Consider the following 23469-nt stretch of genomic DNA (forward strand, 5'->3'; position numbering starts at 1 on the left):
ACCCGGAGAAGGCAAATATCCTACACAGTGCATGGAAGGCAGTTTTCTCCTGGAGAGCATCCTTCCATGAGTGCTAACTGTATGTACAGCATCTCGGCGCCCATATGTGCTCCGTAAGGGTGGGACGCATCATGAAAAGGCTTGTGATGGGTCACGGAATGGGAGGGGAATGCATGGAAGGGGTGTAGTCTCAAGGAAAAAGGTGGGTCCACATGTATGCAATGAGCTCCCCCTACAGGAGTTACAGGTATCTACTGTCACCTATGGCAGCAGTTCAGTGCCATGTAGTGCAATCTGTCTAATGTAGGTATGCCACTGTTTAACGGAGACTTGTCACATGGAACATGATGCATGATCTGCAGGCAGTAGTTATAGAGCAGCAGGAGCTGAGCCGATTGATATATAGTTTTGTGGGGAAGATTCAGCATCATTTCTCATTTATTCACTGTTGTTTCTGTACTTAAAGGGGTTGTCCTATCTCAGACAATGGGGGCATATCGCTAGGACCCGCAACTACACCAAGAATGGAGCGGGGAAGGTGGTGTCCGGAGGACCCTGGGTTTTCCAAGGTCCGAACCACCACCAAGCGCTCTCCCCATAGTAGTGAATGGGAGCATACCGCGCTTGAGTGGCCACCCCTCCCATTCATTTCTATAGGGCCGACGGAAATACCCGAGCCATCGCTCAGCAAATTTTCGACAGTCCCTTAGAAATAAATAGAGGGCGGCTGCGCATGCGCAGTGCGCCCTCCATAACTTTTAGGGCTCCGTTCTCAGTGTAGGTGCGACCCCAGAGGTGGGATCCACGCCTATCAGACAATGGGGGCATAACCTAGTGATATGCCCCCGCTGTCTGAGATGGGAAAACCCCTTTAATAGTCCAGGGGGTGGTCCAACTCAATGACAGTCTTCCCTATATCAGTGTGCATGCCGTCAAGTGTCAGCCATTAAATAGGACCGCCCCCTGGACTCCTAAGCATAGACAGAGCAGGGATTTCAATGAATAAATTACAAGTTTTGCTAAATCATTCTCAACAAAACCATATATCAATCTGCTCCGCTCCTTCTGCTCTATAACCTGCTGCCTACAGATCAGGCACCATATTCAATGTGACAGGTTCCTTTTAAATGAGTGGTCTGTGCTCCTATCTGGAAATGTTTAGGTGAGCGTACACCCCCAGCATCACAGTAAGAGCCATATCAAGAACAGCTCTTTCCTGGATGACTGCCAGTGCCCATTAAAAACCATAAATGGCCATTGAATTTCAATGAGCATGGGGTAATGATTAATTCTCCTCTGGCATTAACAGCCGATAGCGGGAAGTGGGGTCCGAGCAGCAGCCCCCCATGATCAGCTTTACTCTAGGCTTTGTCCATGCATTCCCATTAATTACTATACAACAATGATGAGCCATCACCCGCTATCCATAAGAACAGCCTAACGGCACGGCTCTTTTTCTATGAACGTAACATGATATAAAAATGTCTTCCGGCTTCCCTCTCTAACATCAATTATTTTAACCAGGACGGGGTAAATCATTTGGAAAATCAGCAGGAAAACAGGAAGCGGAACATTTTGTCCTGGGGAAAATGGGTCATGTTGCAATGTCTGAGATTACTGAATACAGTAGTCCATTTATTAGAGAGCACCCGCGGCCAGGATATTACTAACATAATGAAAAATATAAGTTTTGCAATACCGCTCCGTAATCTGTCCTCATGAATTACAAATCCACTCGCAAGTTAATGGAGCAGAAACGCTATTTAAAAATAAGCCTGTGCGAGCGCATTTAAAATGTTCTTAAAGGGCCACTAACCATAAAATACACTAATTGCACACGTAATTGTCTAAGCAGCTATTTCAGACGCGAGAGAGTTTTCCTCAAGGCGATGATTGACAGGAATTCCAGATTTCAGAACATCATCATCACTCACCTATCTCAGAAACACTTAAGCGGATCATACACATTAGGCTTTTGTCAACAGAACCTTCTGAGAACGGCGGGTTTGGATGATGTACTAATGTGTGGGAAGCTCCCTACTCTCCCCCAACAGATGATGTCGGAGGAGACATGGATCAGGTGAAATAAATTTTGTTCTCCTGGGAGATAAGCCGCCACCAGAAGAATACGCATACATGTCGTGTATGTGTCTGGGAAAGCCGAGAGAGAGTTGGGAGAGATAGCTGTCTTACTGAATGTGTATGGGTAGTTTTACATATTTGTGTGAAGTGGCGCATATATAGGAAAGCGGCGCCACAGCATAGATCAAAAAGAGACCCCCAAATGGATGATTCTACCACCCAGAACACAGGGCCCTGGTGTTTGCTTCCCCCTCCAATTGCCTTTCCGTGACCCCTGGGCCAATTCCCCCATCTTGTTTGCTAACTAACTCTGTAGAAGGTAATCTGACTGAAAAGCAAAAGGGATGGGTCCAAGAAGGACTGGGAACCCTCTATCCAAGAGTCCCCATCTATGGTCTGCATGCCCTATTAGCAGATCCTTACTATAAAGTTATATTACCGCCTTAGACATCTATGACATAACCATTGGATATGCCATAAATGTCTCAAAGATGCATGTCCCACAACTATCTCCAGAACAGGAGTCCCCTGACCCCTGTCCCATCTGCTGAGGCAGCAAGGGCTAAAGGCTCATGGGCCCTGGTGTAAGAGCTCAGCTTGGGCCCCCCTTCCCTCAGTGGTTTGTGGCCAGAGGCAGGAAAGCAGATATCCCTTATGTCACATTCTTGACCTAACCCCTTCCCTCCAGCCAGGTGTAACTTGACCAGCATGCACTTTCTATAATACCGGTGTCTTCTTATGAGGCACAAGGGTCTTTGGGCCCCATCAGGCTCCTGGGCCCGGTAGCCACTGCTACCTCTGCACCCCCTATAGCTACACCCCTGGGAGGCAGGCCCTGCATCCAAGTGAGAATGAAATGGCCATGCATGTCCGCTGCTAACCCATTCACAGGAAGAGCCAAGCATGCTGTCTAAAGTGGGAATGCCCCTTTAAGTCTGGTGATCCTTTGGTCTACAACCTGAGCTGCAATACCAAACACAGTACATTACCAAGAGTGGTGCCGTTTATGGACAACCCCTTTGCTGGTAGAATATATATCGTCTATATTTCATGATCATATGGCCAGTGGGGAAAACTTCAACCCAGATCAAATGGATAAGTGAATGAATGTGTCTCCTGTAATTATTATAGAATTAGGGACTAAAGAAAGATCTTTAATGTAAAAAGAGATAGAAGCCTTGTTAATAGATAATTCTAAGACTAGACTGGGGTGATTTGTCACTGGATGACTTGGAAATTCACAATTCATTTTCCTTTTCGTGAATGACAATTATTACCGTGGTTTTTGGGCAGTCCCAGAGTCTTATCATTAGATGCCCCCTCCCCAATGTCCGTAAGATTTAGAGAGAGGGTGAATTTTTTCTTCCCCTCTCAGCGCCATCTCATCACTCTGATCTGCTGCAGAGTCCCAGCCCCCTCAGACCTTGTTGTGTCTTTAAAGAGGAAGGATCCTCACATGAAGACAGAGTGAGGTTTTGGACACTTGCTCTTTTTCACTTTACGCATGAATCGGTTAAACTCTCGGTTGCTTTTGTCCCATTTGTGGATGGCAGTGAGAATGTGCTGGTTCTTCACTTTCCGACCAAGGACCAAGAACTGACCACTCAACTGCTCCAGCTGAGGACATGGACAATTAGCTCCATTCTTCAAGAAGAGGACAAGCTCTCCCCAATCCTTCTTCTGGATAGGACCTTTCTTCAGTGCTTTCTTCTTACGTAGGAGCAGCTTGCGGTCTCCATTGTCCTTCTTGACCTCCCGGATGGAAACTTTCAGGGCTAAAACAGGAAAAGGACATAAGAATATGTTCTCTTCATAATATTTTTTATTCGGCTATTTACTAGTACCCCTTATGTCCTTTTACTTTGGATACAGTGCTTCATGGAAGACCTTTCAATGCATCATATGACGACACATTATTTCTGATTTGGTCTTTTAAAGGGGTTCTGCAGTTTGTTCAAACTGATGATCTATCCTCTGGATAGATCATCAGCATCTGATCGGCGAGGGTCCGACACACGGGACCCCCGACGATCAGCTTTTTGAGAAGGCAGCGGCGCTCCAGGAGCGCCACGGCCTTCTCACTGTTTACCGCTGGCCCAGTGACGTCACGACTTGTATCAACTGGCCTAGGCGTGGCTAAGCTCTGTTCACTTGAATGGAGCTTAGCCCTGCCTAGGCCCGTTGATACAAGTTGTGACATCACTGGGCCTGCGGTAAACAGTGAGAAGGAAACGGTGCTCCAGGAGCACCGCTGCCTTCTCAAACAGCTGATCGGCGGGGGTCCCGGGTGTCGGACCCCCGCCGATCAGATGCTGATGATCTATCCAGAGGATAGATCATCAGTTTAAACAAACTGCAGAACCCCTTTAATTCCTATTAATTGTTTTCACACACAAAAACTGTACACTATGTGGGTACTATACACTGTTAAATAGGCGGGTATTATATACTGTACGCTAGAATATGTGAGTACTATACACAGAAGAATATGTGTATATTCTTACACAGAAAAATTTGAATATCGTGCAAAGTTCATTTATTTCAGTAATGCAACTTAAAAGGTGAAACTAACATATGAGACTCATTACATGCAAAGCGAGATATTTCAAGCCTTTATTTGTTATAATTTGGATGATTATGGCTTATAGCTTATGAAACCCCAAAGTCACAATCTCAGGTCCCCTTTGCTCAGCGGGCATGGATTAATTAGCTGACTAGAGTCTGACACTTTGAGTCTAGAATATTGAACCTTTTCACAAAACTCTAATTTTAAGCTGCATTAATGCAATTCCTTTTAATTTGCATTACTGAAATAAATGGACTTTTGCACAATATTCAGATTTTTGGAGTTTCACCTGTACACTGTAGAATATGTGGGTACTATATACGGTACAATATTTGGATACTATATACAGTACAATAGGTAGGTACTATATATGCTAAAATATGTGAGTACTATAGACTATAACATAGGTGGGTACTATATACGGTAGAATATTTGAATACTATACCCAGTAAAACATGTGGATGATATATATTGTAAAATATGTGGGTACTGTATATGGTACAATATGTGCGTACTATGTGCTGCAGAATATGTGGGTATTGTACAATAACATATCTAGGTAGAATATGGGGGTACTGTATATGTTAGAATAATTGGGTACTATACAATGTAGAATGTGTGAGCACTATACACTGTAGAATATGTGGGTACTAAACATGGTAAAATATGCAGGTAATGTTTTTGTTTTTTGTTTTTTTCTAGTGTAATGCTTTAGTTTAAATGTCAGTTCTTGTTCCTCTGTCCATGGCATCTAGGATTGCTCTAAACAACATTTCATTGTATTGTACATTGTATTACATTGTATTGTACAGTGACAATAAAGGCATCTTATCTTATCTATCTTATCTTAGTTACTATACATGGTAATATATGTGGGTATATGCAGTAAAATATGTGGGTACTGTATACGGTAGAAAATGTGGGTACTAAACACTGTAGAGTATGTGGATACTATACATGGTAGTAATGTGAGTAATATATACAGTAGACTATGTGGTGCTATACACTGTAGAATATGTGGGTAATATAAACTGTAAATGGCTACATTTATCCCAAAATTGTACCACAATTCTGGTGTAAAATTCTGTCTCATACTAAGCCAACCAATAGATGATATAGAGTCAGAGAAAAGTGCCTGTCCCTGCACCAGACTCATCGTCCAGCCTGAGCCCCTTAGATAAATCTGGTGCAGGTCTAGACCGCCTGTCTAAGTGTACGCCATCTATAGGATTAGTAAATATTCCCCATTGTATATGAAGCTGTGAAGAGTGCCTGTATTTTTATGCCCCTTTACAGTAGCCATATGAACGCTCATTAGAGATTATCTGGCGGTGTATAGGTGCCGCCGATTACCCGATGAACGAATATAATATGATCATTTGTACTATCACCAAAACCATAGTTTGCGGCAGCAGATTGTGGTATCTAAACAGGCTTTGCTCCCGACAAACAATGATTCTGTATGGGGACGAGTGATGGCATTCGCGTTCGCTCCTCCCCGTACTGTGGGGGAGATCACTGCATGTAAATGCAGGGGTCTCCCCCACTGAGGAGCAGGCACGTATCAGGAAGAAACGCTTCTCTCCCGACAATCATCTGATAAATCTACCAGTGCAGTGGGCCTTTAGGAAAAATAGATAGAGGAACGAATGACTGGGACTTTCTACAGCTGTCCTCGCCCGTCGTTTAGCCTGGGCTGCGACTGCTGAGAGTTCCAGGAAAGGGCCCATGATACTGCAGCTAAGGTCTGTGTACACACTTGCAGTGGGGGTCTCATAATTAACTTTAAGGCAGATCACACAGTATGTCCCAGCAGTATGAATCCAGCCTACAAGCAGCTGGAACAGCAAAGGGCCAGGTGTGAGATCTTCCTGTGCGTCTGCTGAGACTTAAAGTGACATTACAGTCCATCCACTAGATACAAGGAACATAACCAGTATGTTCATTTTAAATCGAAAACTCATATTAAAGCCTCAGGCACATCTCCGTACTGCAGATCTGTGTTGTATGGATCTGCATTACGGCAAAAGAGCCTGCTATGGTCTGGTACTGTAAGGTGCTCTCTTACCAAATTCACTGGCGCACATGTGTTCATAGAGAGAATCGGCTTTTATCTCGCTGTCGCACTGTGGACACACCTCCGACTCTGCATAAGATACAAAAACATACATTAAGACATGCATGAAGATATTTAGGATGGGATTGTCTACATTCACCTGGAGCTCATGCATCAAAATGGACATTTGTTTCTTAAAACCATTTGTGAACCTACTAATTGACACTTAAAGGGGTTGTACAGGATTAGAAAAACATGGCTGCCTCGCTTTCATTTATTAGCATCTTGGTTAAAAAAAAAATATATTTTTTTTATTTCCTCCTTTTGGAAACTATTTCAGAAGGGCATTAACGCCATCTATAAAACTAATATTCATTCACAAAAGGAACCTTCCCTAATATTTTGTCCCTTCAAAACACAATCAGCCCCCTTGCTGATGGCCGCATGTTTGCTCGTCCTTCTTCATTGGCTAAACTACTTCGGCCCTTGTAAGGTAGCACTCAGCCTTTCAGACTATTTGCTCACCCTGGCTCAAGAATAAAAATCTTTAGACTCCACTACCTAGTAGAATTTGGCCTAAAAATGGCCATGCACATTAGGTAGAATTTAGTCAAAAGTTGAATAGCATTTGAACAAACGATCATCTGGTGAACGACTATTTTGCAGACATGGCCATACATTTTAGTCCATATTGGCCATTACGGTTGGTCAAACTACTGTAGTTGTAGGTGTTCAGTGAAACCATGCATTTAGAAATTATCTTTTTAAAAACATTATTTTCAAGAAAGATCTTTCATCCTTGAACGATCGTTCTTTAAACTAAAGATCTTTCATCTAGACTATCGGACAAAAATTTCCATGGTCTGTCAATGTTCGGCTAAAAAACACTCATTTGTTGTTAAATTTCACCCGATGAATGATCATTTTGGTTGAAGTGGTCCATTTTGTTCAGCTCAAACCTGGTGAAGGCATCACCTTGATCTCCTTCTAGAAGGATAGCACATTGGACACTATAACTTCTTCCTAATTCTATTTGTTGGTTTTTTTCTCATAAACTCATTCTTTTTAGATGTTATTCCACGATTATACCATTCTAGTCTTGATAATCTAGGATTCCTAACTGTATTAGTCACTAGCCTTCACATGATTTTCTGTGGCTTGTTTTTATCTTAAAAGGGCTATCCCATGACTCATTAAAAAAAAAAAAAATTTGTCCATGACAGTCTCTTTCTAACAAAGCTAGCCAGTGCTGTACCTCACATAGATCCAGAGATCTCCACATTGATTGCTCTGCTAGATTTATCAAGCTGACAGCTCAAGGGGAGTGTCTTTTCTGCTGTAGCTCAGGGGGGATGTCTATGGTCTCCCTATCACAGCTCAGGAGGCGTATCTCAGATCTCCCTATCACAGCTGAGGAGGCGTGTCCATGTTCTCCCTATCACAGCTCAGGAGGCATCTGAAGGATGAAACTGAGCATGTGCGGCCTTCTCAGTGAGCAGGTAAAATACATATGAAAAAAACTAACAGCAGGTGGTGCTATACAGATACATTTTATTGACTAACTCAGTGGCTATACAACATTTTTAATTAAATGCAATTACAAAAGTATTCGGATCCAGGTGCTGGTTTGAAAACTGTAGAATATTTTTCGTGGACCGACCCCTTTAAAGACCCTTTTACATGGACTGATGATTGGCCGAACTAACGTTCCTGTGAAAATCCATTCCTGATCATTGCTCCATGTAAAAATCCCAGTGGTAAGCCGTTTTGTCAGCAGATGACATCTTTTATACAGTAAAAAAAAAAACTTGCTTTTTGGCAGCACATTTTCCCATGTAAACAGGGAATGTTCTGCTGACAAATGCAAACTGACTGGGGATATGAACAGTTGCATATTTTGTGCAGCACATCCCCTGTTTACATGAGGAGACGTGCTGCCAACAAATGATGATGATGAAGAAGATCAGCCAACAGACGAGTGTTTTCCTATTCCCAATCATCAACCTATGTAAGAGGACTTTAGGCCAGGCAGTCTAGCATCTTTTTTAAACACAATGGGATAGCTCAGATTTGCTTAAAGGGGTTGTCCCATTAAAAGCAATTTTATATTTTTCAAAACAACACCTGGATCTGAATACTTTTGTAATTGCATGTAATGAAAAATGTAGTATAGCCACTGAGTTATTCACTGAAATCTATCTTTATAGCACCACATGCTATTTGCCCTTTTTCTAAATTCTCTGTCCAGCTCACTGAGGTGGACACACATGCTCAGTTCTATCCAACTGCCACCAGCTGCAAAAGAAAAGACACACACCCTGAGAAAGGACACACCCCCGAGCTGCCAGCTTGAAATAAATCTAGCAGAGCAGAATGGAATAAAAAGCAGCAATGAATGTGGAGATCTCTGGATCCATGTGAGGTACAGGGCTGGTTCTAGCTGTGTTAGAAAGAGATTGTCATGGACTATATGATATCTTATTTATATTTTATTTTTTACATTACTCACTAGTTTTATGCTGTCCTATCTGAGCAAAATGCTAGGCCTTCCTTACTTCTCTTTCCTTTCATTCTTTCACTATTGAGCAGCTCCAGTGCAAGGCGAGTGCTACACTCCACACCAGTGCAAGGGCTTATTAAGACTGGCGTTTTAGATGCCGTTCTTAATAAGCCCCTGCACTGGCGGTGGATCACCGAAGTTGTGTAGAGGCGCTGGCCTATACCAGGCATAGAAAATGATGAATGAGATGAGCCTACTGACCCGTCCCCTTCACCGCCCACGCCCCATTTTTAGACCGGGTAAGAGGGGGGAAGAAGTCGCAGATGTGGTGTATATCTGTCCGAAAATGACTCCTATAGCTGTCCTCACTGTTGTCAGTCTGCAGCGTTTTCTGCATGATCCTGACACAAACAGTCCCGTAGAAATCTTTCACAGAACACAGGGACTATTGGCGGGTGGTCATCTGAAGGGTGGGGCTTGGCAAAGGACTTAACAATCTACTGCAGATAGAGCAGAGGAGTGAGGCTCCTGCTTCAGCCACTTGTCTTACAGCCAGACACAGGACAGTCAGGAGGAGGAGGAGGGAAGCATGGCTCATCTCCTAAAACACAGAGAGATCGCTTTATATAGTTTTTAGTTTTAAATTATGTAACCAAATAAAATAAAGGGGAAGGAGGGGATGAAGGGACACATGCAATTTTTTTTTTTTTATTCTTTTGTGCATTTTTTGTGTTTAGTGTTTTTTTTTTAAAGTTGCTCCTGATACACATGCACACTTGGCTTGGCAGAGTGATAACATAGCTTGGGGCTATTATATGCTATTTTCTATATGTGGAGGGAATGTGGTGAGCTGTTTTCTTAACTGAATTTAGATTTTACTATAATGAGCGCAGTACTTAGTACTGGATGTCAGCGGATATCCTTCCAAGTACAACATTAATATTGGTTATTGGTATGTGGCTACAACTCTAAAACGTATGTAGATGAGAAAATAAACTACTTCATACAGATTAGATTGCTGCTGGCAGAGTGGGAGTTACCATTACTATAACAGAGAAAGATGCCCAATCTGTTCAATTATCTTCCAAAATAAAGCCAACTAAGCATACCTTTTAATTAACAAGCTTCTCATGTGCCATTGAGATATGTGAGAAGATTATATTGGGGGTCTATGAGCTGGGACCTTTAGTGATAAAGAGTCCAATGACCTCAATAATGTGTCCATAACCCACTGGTACTTTTCAGGGGTTTCTCTTCCTCAAAGTCTCAAATATAAAGGTCCTTTGAAAAAAAAATATATTCCTGGTGGACGTTATTGATGCACATGTGACATTGGGGGCTAATTGTAGAGTGGGCGGGGGTTGCAGTTGTACTCAGATCCTGGTGACATAGGAGGGCACCAGAACATGATGGTTGTGAGGTTCCTGGTACAAGTTTTGTATTAGAGACGTGGAGCTTCAGCTACATATCTGGGTGTCCTAACAAAAAATAAAAAATTCACCCTTCTTATTATGCTATGGAAATTCACCTATAGGTTGTGTGAATTAGCACCCTTCTTTATATGATTTTAACTCCCTTCTCTGTGTTGTGGTGTAAGGTGTCACACTCACACTCTGAGTGACGCATTTAATTGACTGTCTCCCTTTGACTTCTTTATCAGGCTCTGATGTGTAAATGGATTTCACTCATCCTTCCTGCTCCATGTTGCAATCCCTAACACATACAGCACAGCTGTCTTTCAAGTGGGTACAACAAATTTGATGACATAAATATTAGCCCACCCAGCCTGTCCTTCATAAATATGCCAAAGTCACTCAAACAGCATGGCAGCCATTAGTCAAAGTAGGAGAACACTGGCACTGGTGGTATCACTATATTAAGTTAACATTATTCTCTTTCAACGCTGAAAACCAAAAATGATGACGTTGATGAGATATGATCATAGTTACATAGCTGGTAAAGTTGGAAGAAGACACAGGTCCATTGAATCTATCTTAGATTTTGGTCATGTTGATCCAGAGGAAGCCAAAAACAATCCCCAAATCAATGTCCCATCTCCAGAAATCTACTTTATATGACTTGTGATATTATTATTTGAAAGAAAAACATCCAGGCCCCTCTTCAACTCATTTAATAAAGCAACCATCAGAACCTTATGTGGCCACAAGTTCCATGATCTCACTGCCCTTACAGAAAAGATTCCTTCTCTATGACGATGGCGAAACCTTTTTTCCTCTATATGTAGCACATGCTCTTCATCGCTAATTTACCTTTTTCCATCACAAACACTTTGTGGTCACTTTTAGAAGATGTCTTAGATAAGAATACCAAGGAGAATACCACATAAACCATAAAAGAACTTGCCACCCCTTTTGTTGGTGCCATGGTTAATTCTGAACCCACAGTCCCAATACTGCAATGGTAGAGGTTCCCACCACTGGGCCACCAAATAGAATGAAAATAGGCTATTGTCCCTGTAGAGTTGTCCATTAGTCTTTTTGTCAATAAAATGTCTGTAGATCTGTCAAAATGTCTAATGAGGAGTAACATGGAGTCAACAAACAGGATCATACTTGTATAATTACATTACTAGAAACTTCCTTGAGATTTTTTTTAAATACGGTAATATGTATGTAATGCATATCTATTGTATGTCATTGGAAAAATGCTGCTGATGACTACTGGCCAAGTAATGGCTCCGCCAATGGTTATACCTTGGCCATGCATCCTAACTCATTAGGTTTAGGTTGCAGGTCAGTGGAAATCATATATCTTCACTTTTTTTTTAATTTAGAAACAATCTATTCTATCCAAAGTCATAATGAAAGTCAGCAATTAATGGACAACCTAGTTTTCAAGGTAATCCTATGGCAGCTGCAGCTTTACTGCATTGGCCTTTGTGACTGACAACTGCCCTGGTGGGTCTAATCATTAAAACTTCAGCTGCTGGGGTACAATTGGCCCCCTGCTATCTTGGTCAGTTACCCCCTGCTGATCTACAGCCTCATAGCTCATCCAGGTTTAAATTTAGAATACTGCTATACCTACTGCCGGGCCAGAGCAATGTGGTCACATCACCAGGTGTGGGGTGTGGCGCATACTCCTGTTATAATAGGTGACCATATTGACCTTTGTACTACTCATCTCCTATTCCTTTTCTGTGCAGGGTTCATGTTGGCTTCCATTTTAACAAGGGAAAGCAAATTTTTGAAAAAAAATCCACAAAAAAGGCACAACTAAGGCAAGATGGCAGCCCCAATAATCAGAAAATATAATAAATAAATCTGCAATCAGAAAATAAAAACAGGAAAGAAAGGATATGTGATGCTATCTGGTTTTTAACTGGCAGATAAAATGTTAAAATTTTAAGGTTAAAAGGTTTGTCTCATCTGAGACAATGTCATAGGTGCGGGTCCCTAAACGGAGCTCTGAAAGTGCTGGAGAGAGCGCTGTGCATGGGCAGCCGCTCTGTATTAATTTCTTTGGGGCCACCGAAAATAGAAGAGCGCTGGCTCGGCTATTTCCGTCAGGCCCATAGAAGTGAATGGGAGCGGTGACTGGTCGTGTGCGGTGCACTCCCATTCACTTCTATGCAGAGAGCGCTTGGTGGTGGCCAGACCGGAGTCCTTCAGCCACCACTTTGCCCAGCGGCGAGACCCGCACCTATCAGACAATGGGGGCATATTTGATATGCCCCCATTGTATCAGATGAGACAACCCCTTTAAGGTCTAGCGTAAGGATAGATTGATGTACCTTGACCCTCCACAACATGTTATTTTCACGTCTTACCATTTCAGGATGGGCAAAGAGATATTAATTAGTAACTCAGTAGAAAATGGTGAAAGCCAAGTAGAGTTCGACAGCAGGCATGATGTGGAGGAGGGACTTTTGTTTGGTGCTTTTCCTTGGATATAGTAACCATTGGGTATTTTGGACACACTTAAAAATGTTTCTCCATTAGTAATTCTGAAGTCTACAATCATATTTTGTATATCCTCTTTCTAAGAATGTCAATGTTAAAACAATGGAGGGTGGTATAATACTGGGGTTTATTCGTTTGACTAGAGGAAATTATTCTATAAGGGTCTACTTTTAGACTGGACTGGTCCACCATAGAACCATAGGATCTTCAGAAGGGGCAAAGCTTTAACAGTAGGCAACCCTATTTGGAACTGAATGTGGACACACTTTCTAGTGCAGTCTATTTCTCATGAGTTGATTTACAAATAACCTATTAAAGGTTGGACTGGCCTCCCTAAGGTCAAAAAATTATTTGGTGGGCCCAGGCTCTGACATCATTATAATGGTTTTCTACAGAAGGAGGGAGTATAAAATCTTCTAGAGTGTTAATGAACAATCAGCTTATAAACCCTTAGTGTTGATGTGTACAATGATAACAGTATAGTATACAATACAATTAAAAGTGGGCATGCACTTGATTTGTATAGATGTTTACTGGTCTTTAAAACTTATTTTATTTAGTGGATCCAAGGTATTTTAGTCCTATATTGAGCTATTTACACCTACATGTAACTGATGCTATGTCCCATGTGTTTAAAGGGGCTTGCCTACAAACAATATACAGTACATCATAGGGTGGGCAATAAACGTATTGCTGGGGATCCAACCTCTGACACCATCATCAATCATAAGAACGAGGGTTCCCAGGACCCTTGTGTGAATGAAGTGTTAAGAGCACAATCAAGACCACCACTCTCTTTACTTCTGTGGGACTGACAGAGATAGCCAACCGCTGTTCTCATCAGTCCTATAGCCAGTGAATGAAGCAGTATATATGCACACCACCACTTCATTCAAGCCCCTTGGATAGTTCATAAATGTTGATAAATGTTGTTCATGGATCAACCTCTTTAATGTTAGCAACAAAGTTTACGATAAAGAGTAAACATATTCTGTAAAATTGGAGGGTGGGACACCAAAATAATTTCTTTTAGTCACCCTAAGGAACCCCAGTTCAGCACTGTCCACCCTCCATCTATGGAACAAGTATTTCATTGCCATCTTTGTTATCATTGCACATACATGACATATATATTCAGTAAGATGTAAAAGGTTATTTGTGAATCAGCCGATAAAAAATAGACCCTAATGACAAGTGATTGACTCCAAAGGCAGCTCCAAATGGGATTGTCTTCTGCTGGACCTTTGACAGAGTCTGGTCCCAGAAGAAGATCCTCTGGTAGCCTCGTCTGACCCTGATGCATAATATTTGTAATGAGGGAAACACTTTTCTATGGGCAATATAGGTATGTTTTTTCAGAACCACAATGAAAATGTCATGAAGTCCTTCTGATGGGATATAAGATGGCTTTTAACATTGTACTACCAAGAAATATTGGCATTTCGTTTTCAAATTGGTGTTACCTCCTTGTGTACCACATATATTCCCAAAATGACATTGAAGAATAGATGGAAGCCCTGACTTATGTCAACACCACCCCCTCTTCTCCCGTTGCAGACTCTTGCACAGAGGGTTTTAAATGTTACAGAAGAATGACTATTTTTAGGAACAAATTAAAGCAAGCAAGCCAGAACCAAACAAGGTCCAGATTCCAAAATCTAATGGAGGGTTTACATGGCCAAATTGTCGGGCAGATTATCGGGGACGAACGTTCTTACAAATGCTCCTTCACGATAATAAAGATGCAGCTGTTTCAGATGAAACAGTCAAACAGTCATTTGTGCAAGCAAATAAATTATAATTTCTGAGCAGCAGATTGTGCTGTTTAAACGGCATTCTGCTGCCTCGAAACAATGCAGCTGTAGTCATCGCTCATTCTCATACTGTAGAGCTGAACACCCCCACTGAACGAGCAGCCAGTTGTTGGGAAGGAACAACATTCACTTAATAGTACATACTATTTGCCCCCCACTGTCCAGCAAGAATGAGGCTTTTTGTAGAGGTTTTGGAGAGAAATCTGATGACAGAGATGGGCATGAAAATGGAGTGACTGGTACGAAGCTTTTGTCAGCACATTGGCAGCCCTGCTTTTAGAAGAACACCTAATTCAAGGCACATTTTTCTTGAGAATGTCTTCAAGGGACTACAGTTGTCCATACACACTAGATGTAAGTTGGTAGAAGCCAACAATTAATCAGACATTAGATAAGCCGTTGCCCGAGGAAGCGATGATACTAATTGTAACAAGGCATTAGCTCTAAAGGTGCCTATACACCTTTAAAAGCTGTTGACCACTATGTCTACCGACTCCACCATACACACATATGCTTAATTTGGCCAAGCATTTATGTGTTTTCAATGGGGAGTGAGGTCAAATCTGCTGCCAGATACTTCTGTTAGCGGCTTATCTCCCAGTAGAACAAAAGGATCGGACTTGGAAAGTCAACTTGTGTGATCCTTCTCTCCCTAAACATTATCTGTTGGAGAAAAATCGGAAACTCCCCATACACATTACAATGTCGGCTGGTCCCACCAAAAAAAAGGTGGGTTTGGCCAACAACAGACTACTTAGACCTTAAGACCCTAAAAAAATACAAATGTGAATAGAGCTTGATTTAACCCAATGTCACGGACGTTCCCGCAACAGATGGCAGGAGATCGGTGAGACTGGGAACACGTGGTTTGATCTGACATGTTTTCCTTGTGGATCAATAGGCGTCTGTGTTGTTTATAGTAATGGCCACACGCCTTGCCTCCAGGTGTTGCTAATGTGGTCATTTAACCTTCCTTATTTATTGTTGCTTTTCCCACAATGCTGTGCGGTTTATAGCATAAGTTTCAGTTGTGGATAGCTGGTGTGTGGATCTCGGTGGAGTTCCTGGTGCTTCCATTGCTCCTTTGAAGTTAAGTTTTTCCTTTCCCTTTTATATTTTGTTTGGGTTCTGTGTGTGGAATTTCCCTATTGTTTGTATTAGGCCTGAAGGAGACTCTTGTTCGTTCTTCCTTTTGGAGGAACAGGTGGTCTCATCCCTGCCATTAGTACCAGGGTCCTATAGAGCTAGATAGGACTCTAGGTATTCCTGTGTATGAACACACCTACCTCTGGGGTCACTGGTTGTCAGTCAGGATTTTGGTTAGGGTTTTACTAGGAGGTGTCCATCTTCCTTCCCTAGTTCTCAGGCCTGATTCCCTGTTCCCCCCCTTCCCTCTTATGCTCAGTGTGGTGTTTCACTCCCACACTGAAGCGTGACACCCAAGTGCAGCCTATTTTAAACACGTTTTCCAGGACTATAATATTGATGGACTATATCTGTTCAATGGTATCCTATCCAATCAACTGACTGAAGAAGCCTCGACATATAATGGAGTTAGTTGGAGTTCCACCAAAGGTTTCTATTGCTTTTATGGCAAGACAGGCTCTATATTTGCAGTCAAATGTGACAGCACCTCTGAAGGAGCCCAGAATGCAGATCTGAACATAGTCTCACGTCTTTTTCAACCTTTACTCGGCTGGGTGAAACACATGGCAAGACCGTAAGCTAGGGCGAGTGCTATCCAATTTGACAAACATTACATGTGAGTACATTTATTAGAGCCTGACTACTGAAGGTCAGACACATTTCCTAAAGTATGAAAAAGCCAAGGGTCACTGAGGGAGTGCCAGGGAAAGAAAACAGACAGGCTGGCCACTTGGCTCTTATCTGTATTAAATTTGGAGTTTCAAAGTATAGTAGAGAAGGTCACTCAGAGTGGGTTGGGTAGTGATAAAATAACCCCTCCTTAATGAGCCCACTAAGTAGTTAGTATAAGCAGTGAGGATATGAGCTGTGATGTGGTCAGGACTTCTTCTCACCTCTGCACTAACACTTCCCTCCCCTTCCCATTTAAATGTAAATGTTTATCCTGCTGGGCTTATAGAGATAAGATGTGTTTGCACAGGAGAGGGGGGAGCTCTGCAGACAGACCCTTGGCCTTCTTCTAGGTGTTGCATACTTCTGCGTTTTATGGAATGTAGTAGGCCCCATCTCCATTGTGAATGTCTGATATATACTCAGATTTACCGGGCCTCCATTTCCTTGGAGCTCCCAAAGGTGCTGTCAGTTGAACTCTCGTTCAGCCGACCGCTAGGTCTCCTTACTCCCCCATACACACGCATGCTTGGTTTGGCCAAGCATGCATTTTCAATGGCAAGAGCCCAAGAGGGGACAAATGCTGCCAGACACATTGGATGGCAGCTTATCTTCCAGCAGAAGTAAAGGACAAGGCATTGAAAATTAACTTTCCTTCTTTGTCCCGACATCTAGGGCCGGTGCTACCATAAGGCAGACCAAGCGGCCGCCTTAGGGCGCACCCTGGGGGAGGGCGGAAAAATGTGACATGGAGGGGGAGAAATGTGACATGGGGGTCTGATGGCTGACATTGGGGGCTGATGGCTGGGGGATGATGTCTGACATGGGGTTCTGATCTGAGGTCTGATTAACATTGGGGGTCTGATTGCTGGTCTGACCTGAAGTGTAATGGAAATTTTTATTTTCTTATTATCCTCCTCTAAAACCTAGGTGTGTCTTAGAGGGCAAAAAATATGGTCCTTAAACCAGCCATTGTCTGAAGCAGAGAGAAGATACCAGGACCACAGAGAGGAGAAGCGTTGGGGGGGGCGCCAAAATGTAGCTTCGCTTGTGTTGGCAAAAATCCTTGCACCGGCCCTGCCGACATCATCTGAGAATCAGGAGCCCTTGCCACCCATACAAATAGCTGGCCCCAATGAAAGGTTGTGCCGTCAATAATCTAAAGTGTGAATAGGAACCCTGGGAGCAAACTAAAAACACTGAGTATTTTTTTTGTGGAGTATAGTGGTATTTGGGGATTCGGTTGAAGCATGTGGGAACTATAAGGCCTCTTTCACACGGGCGTCGCGGCTGAGGGCTGGATGCGTTCAGGGTGCATTGCGAGAAACCCGCGAGAGTAGACACGCAATTTCAGTCAGTTTCGCAATTGCGCTTCATTGTTAAGTTTTTTCCGTGCAAGTGCAATGCTTTTTGCACACGTGCGAGAAAAAACTGAATGTGGTACCCAGACCCGAACCTGGACTTCTTCACTGATGTCCGGTTTGGGGTTCTGTAGATTTTATTCTTTTCTATTATAACATGGTTATAAGGGAAAATAATAGTATTCTTTAATACAGAATGCATAGTCCAATGTCAATTAAGGATTAAAAAATAATAAAAACATTACTCACCTCATCCACTTGATCGCGCAGCCGGGATCCTCTTCTTTGTTCTTCTTGAAGGACCTGCAAAAGGACCTTCGCTGACGTCATTGCATCACCATGTGGTGAGCGCGGTGACGTCCGCGCAGGTCCTGCTGAATGAAGATAGGTCAGTGAAGGTCCTTTTGCAGACCCTTTTAAGAAATACAAAGAAGAGGATCCCGGCTTTTTTACCCTCAATTGACATTGTACTTTACATTCTGTATTAAAGGGGTTCTCCGGGCTTTTAATATTGATGACCTATCGTCAGGATAGGTCATCAATATCAGATCGGCGGGGGTCCGACACCCGACACCCCCGCCGATCAGCTGTTTGAAGAGGAGGCACGCGCCGTGCCATCGCTGCCTCCTATTCACTGTTTACCTTCTCGCCGTCGCCTCTGCAGCGGTGAGCAGGTGTAAATACACCCAAGTCGTCTTATTCATTTCAATGGGACGGATCGTTTCTATACAAGTGACATCCTTATTGCATCCGTTTTTTTTCCGGATCTATTGTAACAATGCCTATCCTTGTCCGCAAAACGGACAAGAATAGGACATGTTCCATCTTTTTTGCAGAACGGCCATGCAGACATACGAAAACAGAATGCACACAGAGTCATTTCAGTTTGTTTTTTTTGGACCCATTGAAGTGAATGATTACAGGCCAAAAAAAACTGAAGGGACACAGAAAAAAAAAATATACGTTCGTGTGCATGAGCCCTAAACGAGAATGTGCTGCCAAACCATGAATCTGTATGAGGAGATGAACAGCTCTTTCCAGATCACTGCCCTGAGTATCGAGCCCTTACACAGAGCAGAGAGTACAGTAGCTACAACCCATTGATTATAGGAAGAACTGTACAATGCCTTAATTCCCCTTGTAATAGTGCTGCGGGGGAATTAAACACTTGCTTCAAGGTTCCGCAATAATTCTGATCCCTGGGCCTTTCAGCAATGACAGATCCTAAAATCCTGCCCCATAAATGTTCTGATCAACTGGTTTCCACCAGTCAATCCAATCAGTGTGGATGAACTACTGGTTGGTAAAATGGTAAGGACTGTCCACATTTACTTTATGTATAGGCAAAAAACTTCTATGGCCATCTTTAGCCATCCTTGACATGACCCCAAACATGTATCTAACACCATATTTAGTGCTTTTGTTTGATCACTAAAATCTATATTGAATATATGAAACTGTAAATAGTCCCATATTAGTGTTTATTAGTCCATGTTAGACTTGAGAGCTGACAGTCACAGACCTGTGTGTTTCCCTGGACTTTGCCAATCAAGGTCACTTCAAGAGTGTGTTGGTGATACCAGTTAAAAGGTCACCAATAATGAGCGTTTACCCTACAGCCAAGTTGGGCACACGTGTATTTTGTCAGATTAGACAGGCCTCCATTATCTTGTCAATTTAGGTGATAAGTGAGTAATAACTGGCTGTATTTTTGGAGGGCATATGGCAGGCAAGGACTGCATGTATGGTCATGATGAACACAGGACCTCTGCAGAAATGCATTTGTCTGCATCCTATGCCTTGGCACTAGATACCCAGAGGGTATGAACCACAGGGGCGATTTATGCTGATCTGGGACAGGTTTTCATGCATCTCTTTCAGTATGGTGCTAACATCCATTATTATGCTCTTTGTATACATTCCATTTTGCTAGTTGTGGTGGCGTACCTGACGTTGACCCCCTCTGTGTCTATGAACAGCACAGAGAATCGCAAGTATGTTGAATGAGGGGGCAGTGGGGCATAAGTGACAAAGAGCCGTTGAAACAATCAGCGTTCATGAGTGCAGGTTAGGCAATGAAATAAATGGCTGGGTCGGTGCACATTTGCACTTCGTTGGTAAATAGCCCCCAATGAGATGAAAGCCGGGCAGGAGAATCCCAAGCGTCAGCACAAAGGGATCCTACTGTCAGTGAACGGCCATATTGCCATCTGTATGCTACTGCTAGTAACAAGGACGGCACATTCCCGCATAACAGGAGACAATTGTCAGTAAAACCTATACCACTGCCTCATCATGCGAGAGGGTAAACGTCAGTAAAGCTGTTAATTAAAGGGTATTTTTGGTGCTTTTTTTATGCATTGTTTTGAAACCGATTTTCCCCGGATCTCAGGCTAGGTTCACACAGGGTATTTTCAGCACTGAAAAAAACCTGCCGCGGAATCCACACCAGGTTTTTCCAAGCAGTTTTTTTCCTGACGTGTTTTTTTAAGTGCAGTTTTTTAAGTGCAGTTTCAGCAGAGATGTTCACTCCTGGCCATTTTCAGTGGAATTCTGGACGCAGATTTTTGCATGGAATCCGGGTCAAGAATGGACAGGACAGTTCTTTTTTTCCATGGTGCGGTTTCCTAAACTGCCGCATGGATTAACAGGCAGATCTCCCATTAAAAGAAATAGGGAAGTTCTGCGTACGTTTTTGGCGCAGATTTTTTATAAAAAAATGTATGAACCTATCCTCACCCTTCCAGTGGAAAGGTGGAAATCTGCACGAGAAAAACGCAACAATTGCCATGCTGCAGAGTCAAAATCTGCACAGCAGGTGTACACGAGATTTGCCTGTGGTTTTTCCGCACTAAATCTGAGGCCACCCTTAGGCCTCTTTCACACTACCGTTTGTTTTGCGGGCCATTTTTTGCGTTCCGTATATATGGAACCATTCATTTCAATGGGTCCGCAAAAAAAACTGAATGTACTCTGTATGCATTCCGTTTCCGTGTTTTTTTCGTATCTCCGTTCCGTGCAAAGATAGAACATGTCCTATATTTGGCCGCTAATCACGTTCCGTGGCTCCATTAAAGTCAATGGCTCCGCAAAAAAAACTGAATGCATACGGAAATGCATCTGTATGTCTTCCGTATCCGTTTGCGGAACTATCTATTGAAAATATTATGCCCAGCCCAATTTGTTCTATGTAATTACTGTATATGCCATACGGAAAAACAGAACCGAAACGGAAACAAAAAACGGAACAACGGATCCGTTAAAAATGGACCGCAAAACACTGAAAAAGCCATACGGTAATGTGAAAGAGGCCTTACACTGATAATGGTGCAGCTGAGAACATGCAGTCCCTACTGTGATTGTAGGGACATTCTAACGCAACAATGTATTGCATCTGTTTTTTGCCAAACTTTTTCTTTATTTTATGGGGTCCTATGTTTTTTCCGCTACAGAAATCTATGTGTGTGTGGGGGGGGGGGATAAATGCACAAACCTGTCACATTTAAGATATTCTCTAACTTCATAAAAATACACATGATCTGCAAAGGTATATTCGCACGTGCTGCAGACATTTCTCCGAGCAGAAAATTCCTTCTATACATCTGGAAGGAACATGTGCGTGGATCCCTGCAAACCCCACTTACATGAATGGGACAGATGTAGAAGTTTCTGCAATAAATCTGCAGCATGTGAATATACACTACATACCTAAGTATCATCATTCTAAAAACGCTATGCTTGAATTGGGACCCATGGGGCGATTCATTTGCCGGACCTTGCTTGGCATGTTAGACAAACTTGTCTTCTCAGGGTGGTTGCACATATATAATATAACCAGTATTTTGCACTAAAAAATGGTGCGTTTTATGACTCCTTTCAGCAACAACCATTTTTCTTGATTCATGACTAGTGTTGAGAGAACTTGTGTTTTCATGTTTGGCGTACAAGGTTCGGGTTATCTAAGAATTCCGTTATGGATTCCGCTACCACGGACCATGGTCCATAACGGAATTCTTCGATAACACGAAGCTTGTATGCCAAACATGAGAACACAAGTTCTCTCAACACTATTTATGAGTTTATTACTACAGACTAGCGAGTGAAATGTCATATAGCGCCTAATATGTATTGGAATGGAAGTGCCCAGTCCGTCGCCTGTGAACAGGTAGTCCTAAATTCCTCATTTATATAGTAAAATGAGGTACGGCGGGATTTATACATAGCGTAGAGCTACCCATATCCACTAGATTAATATCAATGCAATTTTTCCAGTGGGCGATCGGCGCCCTGCACTGAAGTCTACAACCTTATCTGTATCACAATGTAGTGAATTAAACTTACAAAGAGTTAATCGACACATTCAGCTCTGCTACATTTTTAGATCAGAGTGTGGTGAAACAATAAGGGTACAAGGGATAAGTATGAAAGTAAAGGCAACGACTTTGACATAGTTTGTGATACTTACTTCGTGGACGTGGGGCTTGGGTGGCATTTGGTGAGGCAATGCAAACGTCCTCCCGTGGGTACTGATCACAGCGAAGCATATCTGGCCAGGGGAAGCCAAAGTACTGCATGACCGGCTCACAAGCATCTCTGACCTCTTCACATAACCAGCGGCATGGGTAGAGAGGCTGCTCCAGGCAGACCGGGGCAAAGAGGGAGCACAGGAAGATCTGTGTGCCCGGGTGGCAGTTCTTGCTCAACAGAGGAACCCAGCTGCTGGCTTGGTACTTCACCTCTACCATGGTCTCATGGTCGAGAAGGTTGGGCAGTACCATCTTGTGGTACCCCACTCCATGGCACAGTGCTAAATCCTGGGGAATGTCCACGCACTGAGGCGTTCGGGAATAAAACCTTCCAGTTTGGTAGTGACGAACCATTTCTGGCTGGAATCCTACGTAGTCATACTCACTTGGTTGAGGTTCTCGAGAAAGAAGCCCAGGTGTGACCCACAGCAGAAGCAAGGGCCAAACGCCACCCTTTGGTGACATGGTCTTCCTACCTCCTATACAAACAAAAATCTAGGAAAAGTTTGTAAAAGTTTTTGATGAATCCCAATAAATGGAGTAGTCAGTCGCAGCTCCCTGTGGAAGTAAATGGTGCTGACTGTGAGGTGGTGCAGTACAATGGTCTGGAGGGTCGTTGAGCTTCTTGCTGGGTCTGAACAGTTTGATATTGGAGAACAGAGAGCAGTAACTGTTAGCCAAGAAAGAGCCCGGCAGATCCAATGAGAGAAGTGCAGTCCTTCCTCTACTCCTCCCTTTCTCCTCCTTGTGTCACACTCTCTCTGTTACTTTCCTCTCACATTTGTGATGTCCAGCCCTTCATGTCTCCTTGCACACTCTCCTTGCA

General features: G+C 42.9%; 1 protein-coding gene across 1 annotated transcript; it reads right to left on the bottom strand.

The window, feature by feature from the left end:
* Positions 1-1466: 1466 nt before the first annotated feature.
* On the bottom strand, positions 1467-23469 carry SFRP1 (secreted frizzled related protein 1). Its single transcript, XM_044279200.1, has 3 exons — positions 22583-23469; positions 6717-6794; positions 1467-3857 (listed from the first exon to the last, which is right to left on the bottom strand). The coding sequence occupies exons 1-3, from the start codon at positions 23106-23108 to the stop codon at positions 3535-3537; spliced, it is 927 nt and encodes a 308-aa protein (XP_044135135.1). The 5' UTR covers positions 23109-23469; the 3' UTR covers positions 1467-3534.

This window comes from Bufo gargarizans, chromosome 2, assembly GCF_014858855.1.
Source record: "Bufo gargarizans isolate SCDJY-AF-19 chromosome 2, ASM1485885v1, whole genome shotgun sequence".
Classification (NCBI taxonomy): Eukaryota; Metazoa; Chordata; class Amphibia; order Anura; family Bufonidae; genus Bufo; species Bufo gargarizans.

Coding starts and splice junctions, on each gene's coding strand:
- SFRP1 (XM_044279200.1), bottom strand. CDS start 23,108: ATGTCACCAAAGGGTGGCGTTTGGCCCTTGCTTCTGCTGTGGGTCACA. Junction 6,795..22,582: donor CCAAGCCCCACGTCCACGAA/GTAAGTATCACA, acceptor TATCTTATGCAG/AGTCGGAGGTGTGTCCACAG. Junction 3,858..6,716: donor CATGTGCGCCAGTGAATTTG/GTAAGAGAGCAC, acceptor TTCCTGTTTTAG/CCCTGAAAGTTTCCATCCGG.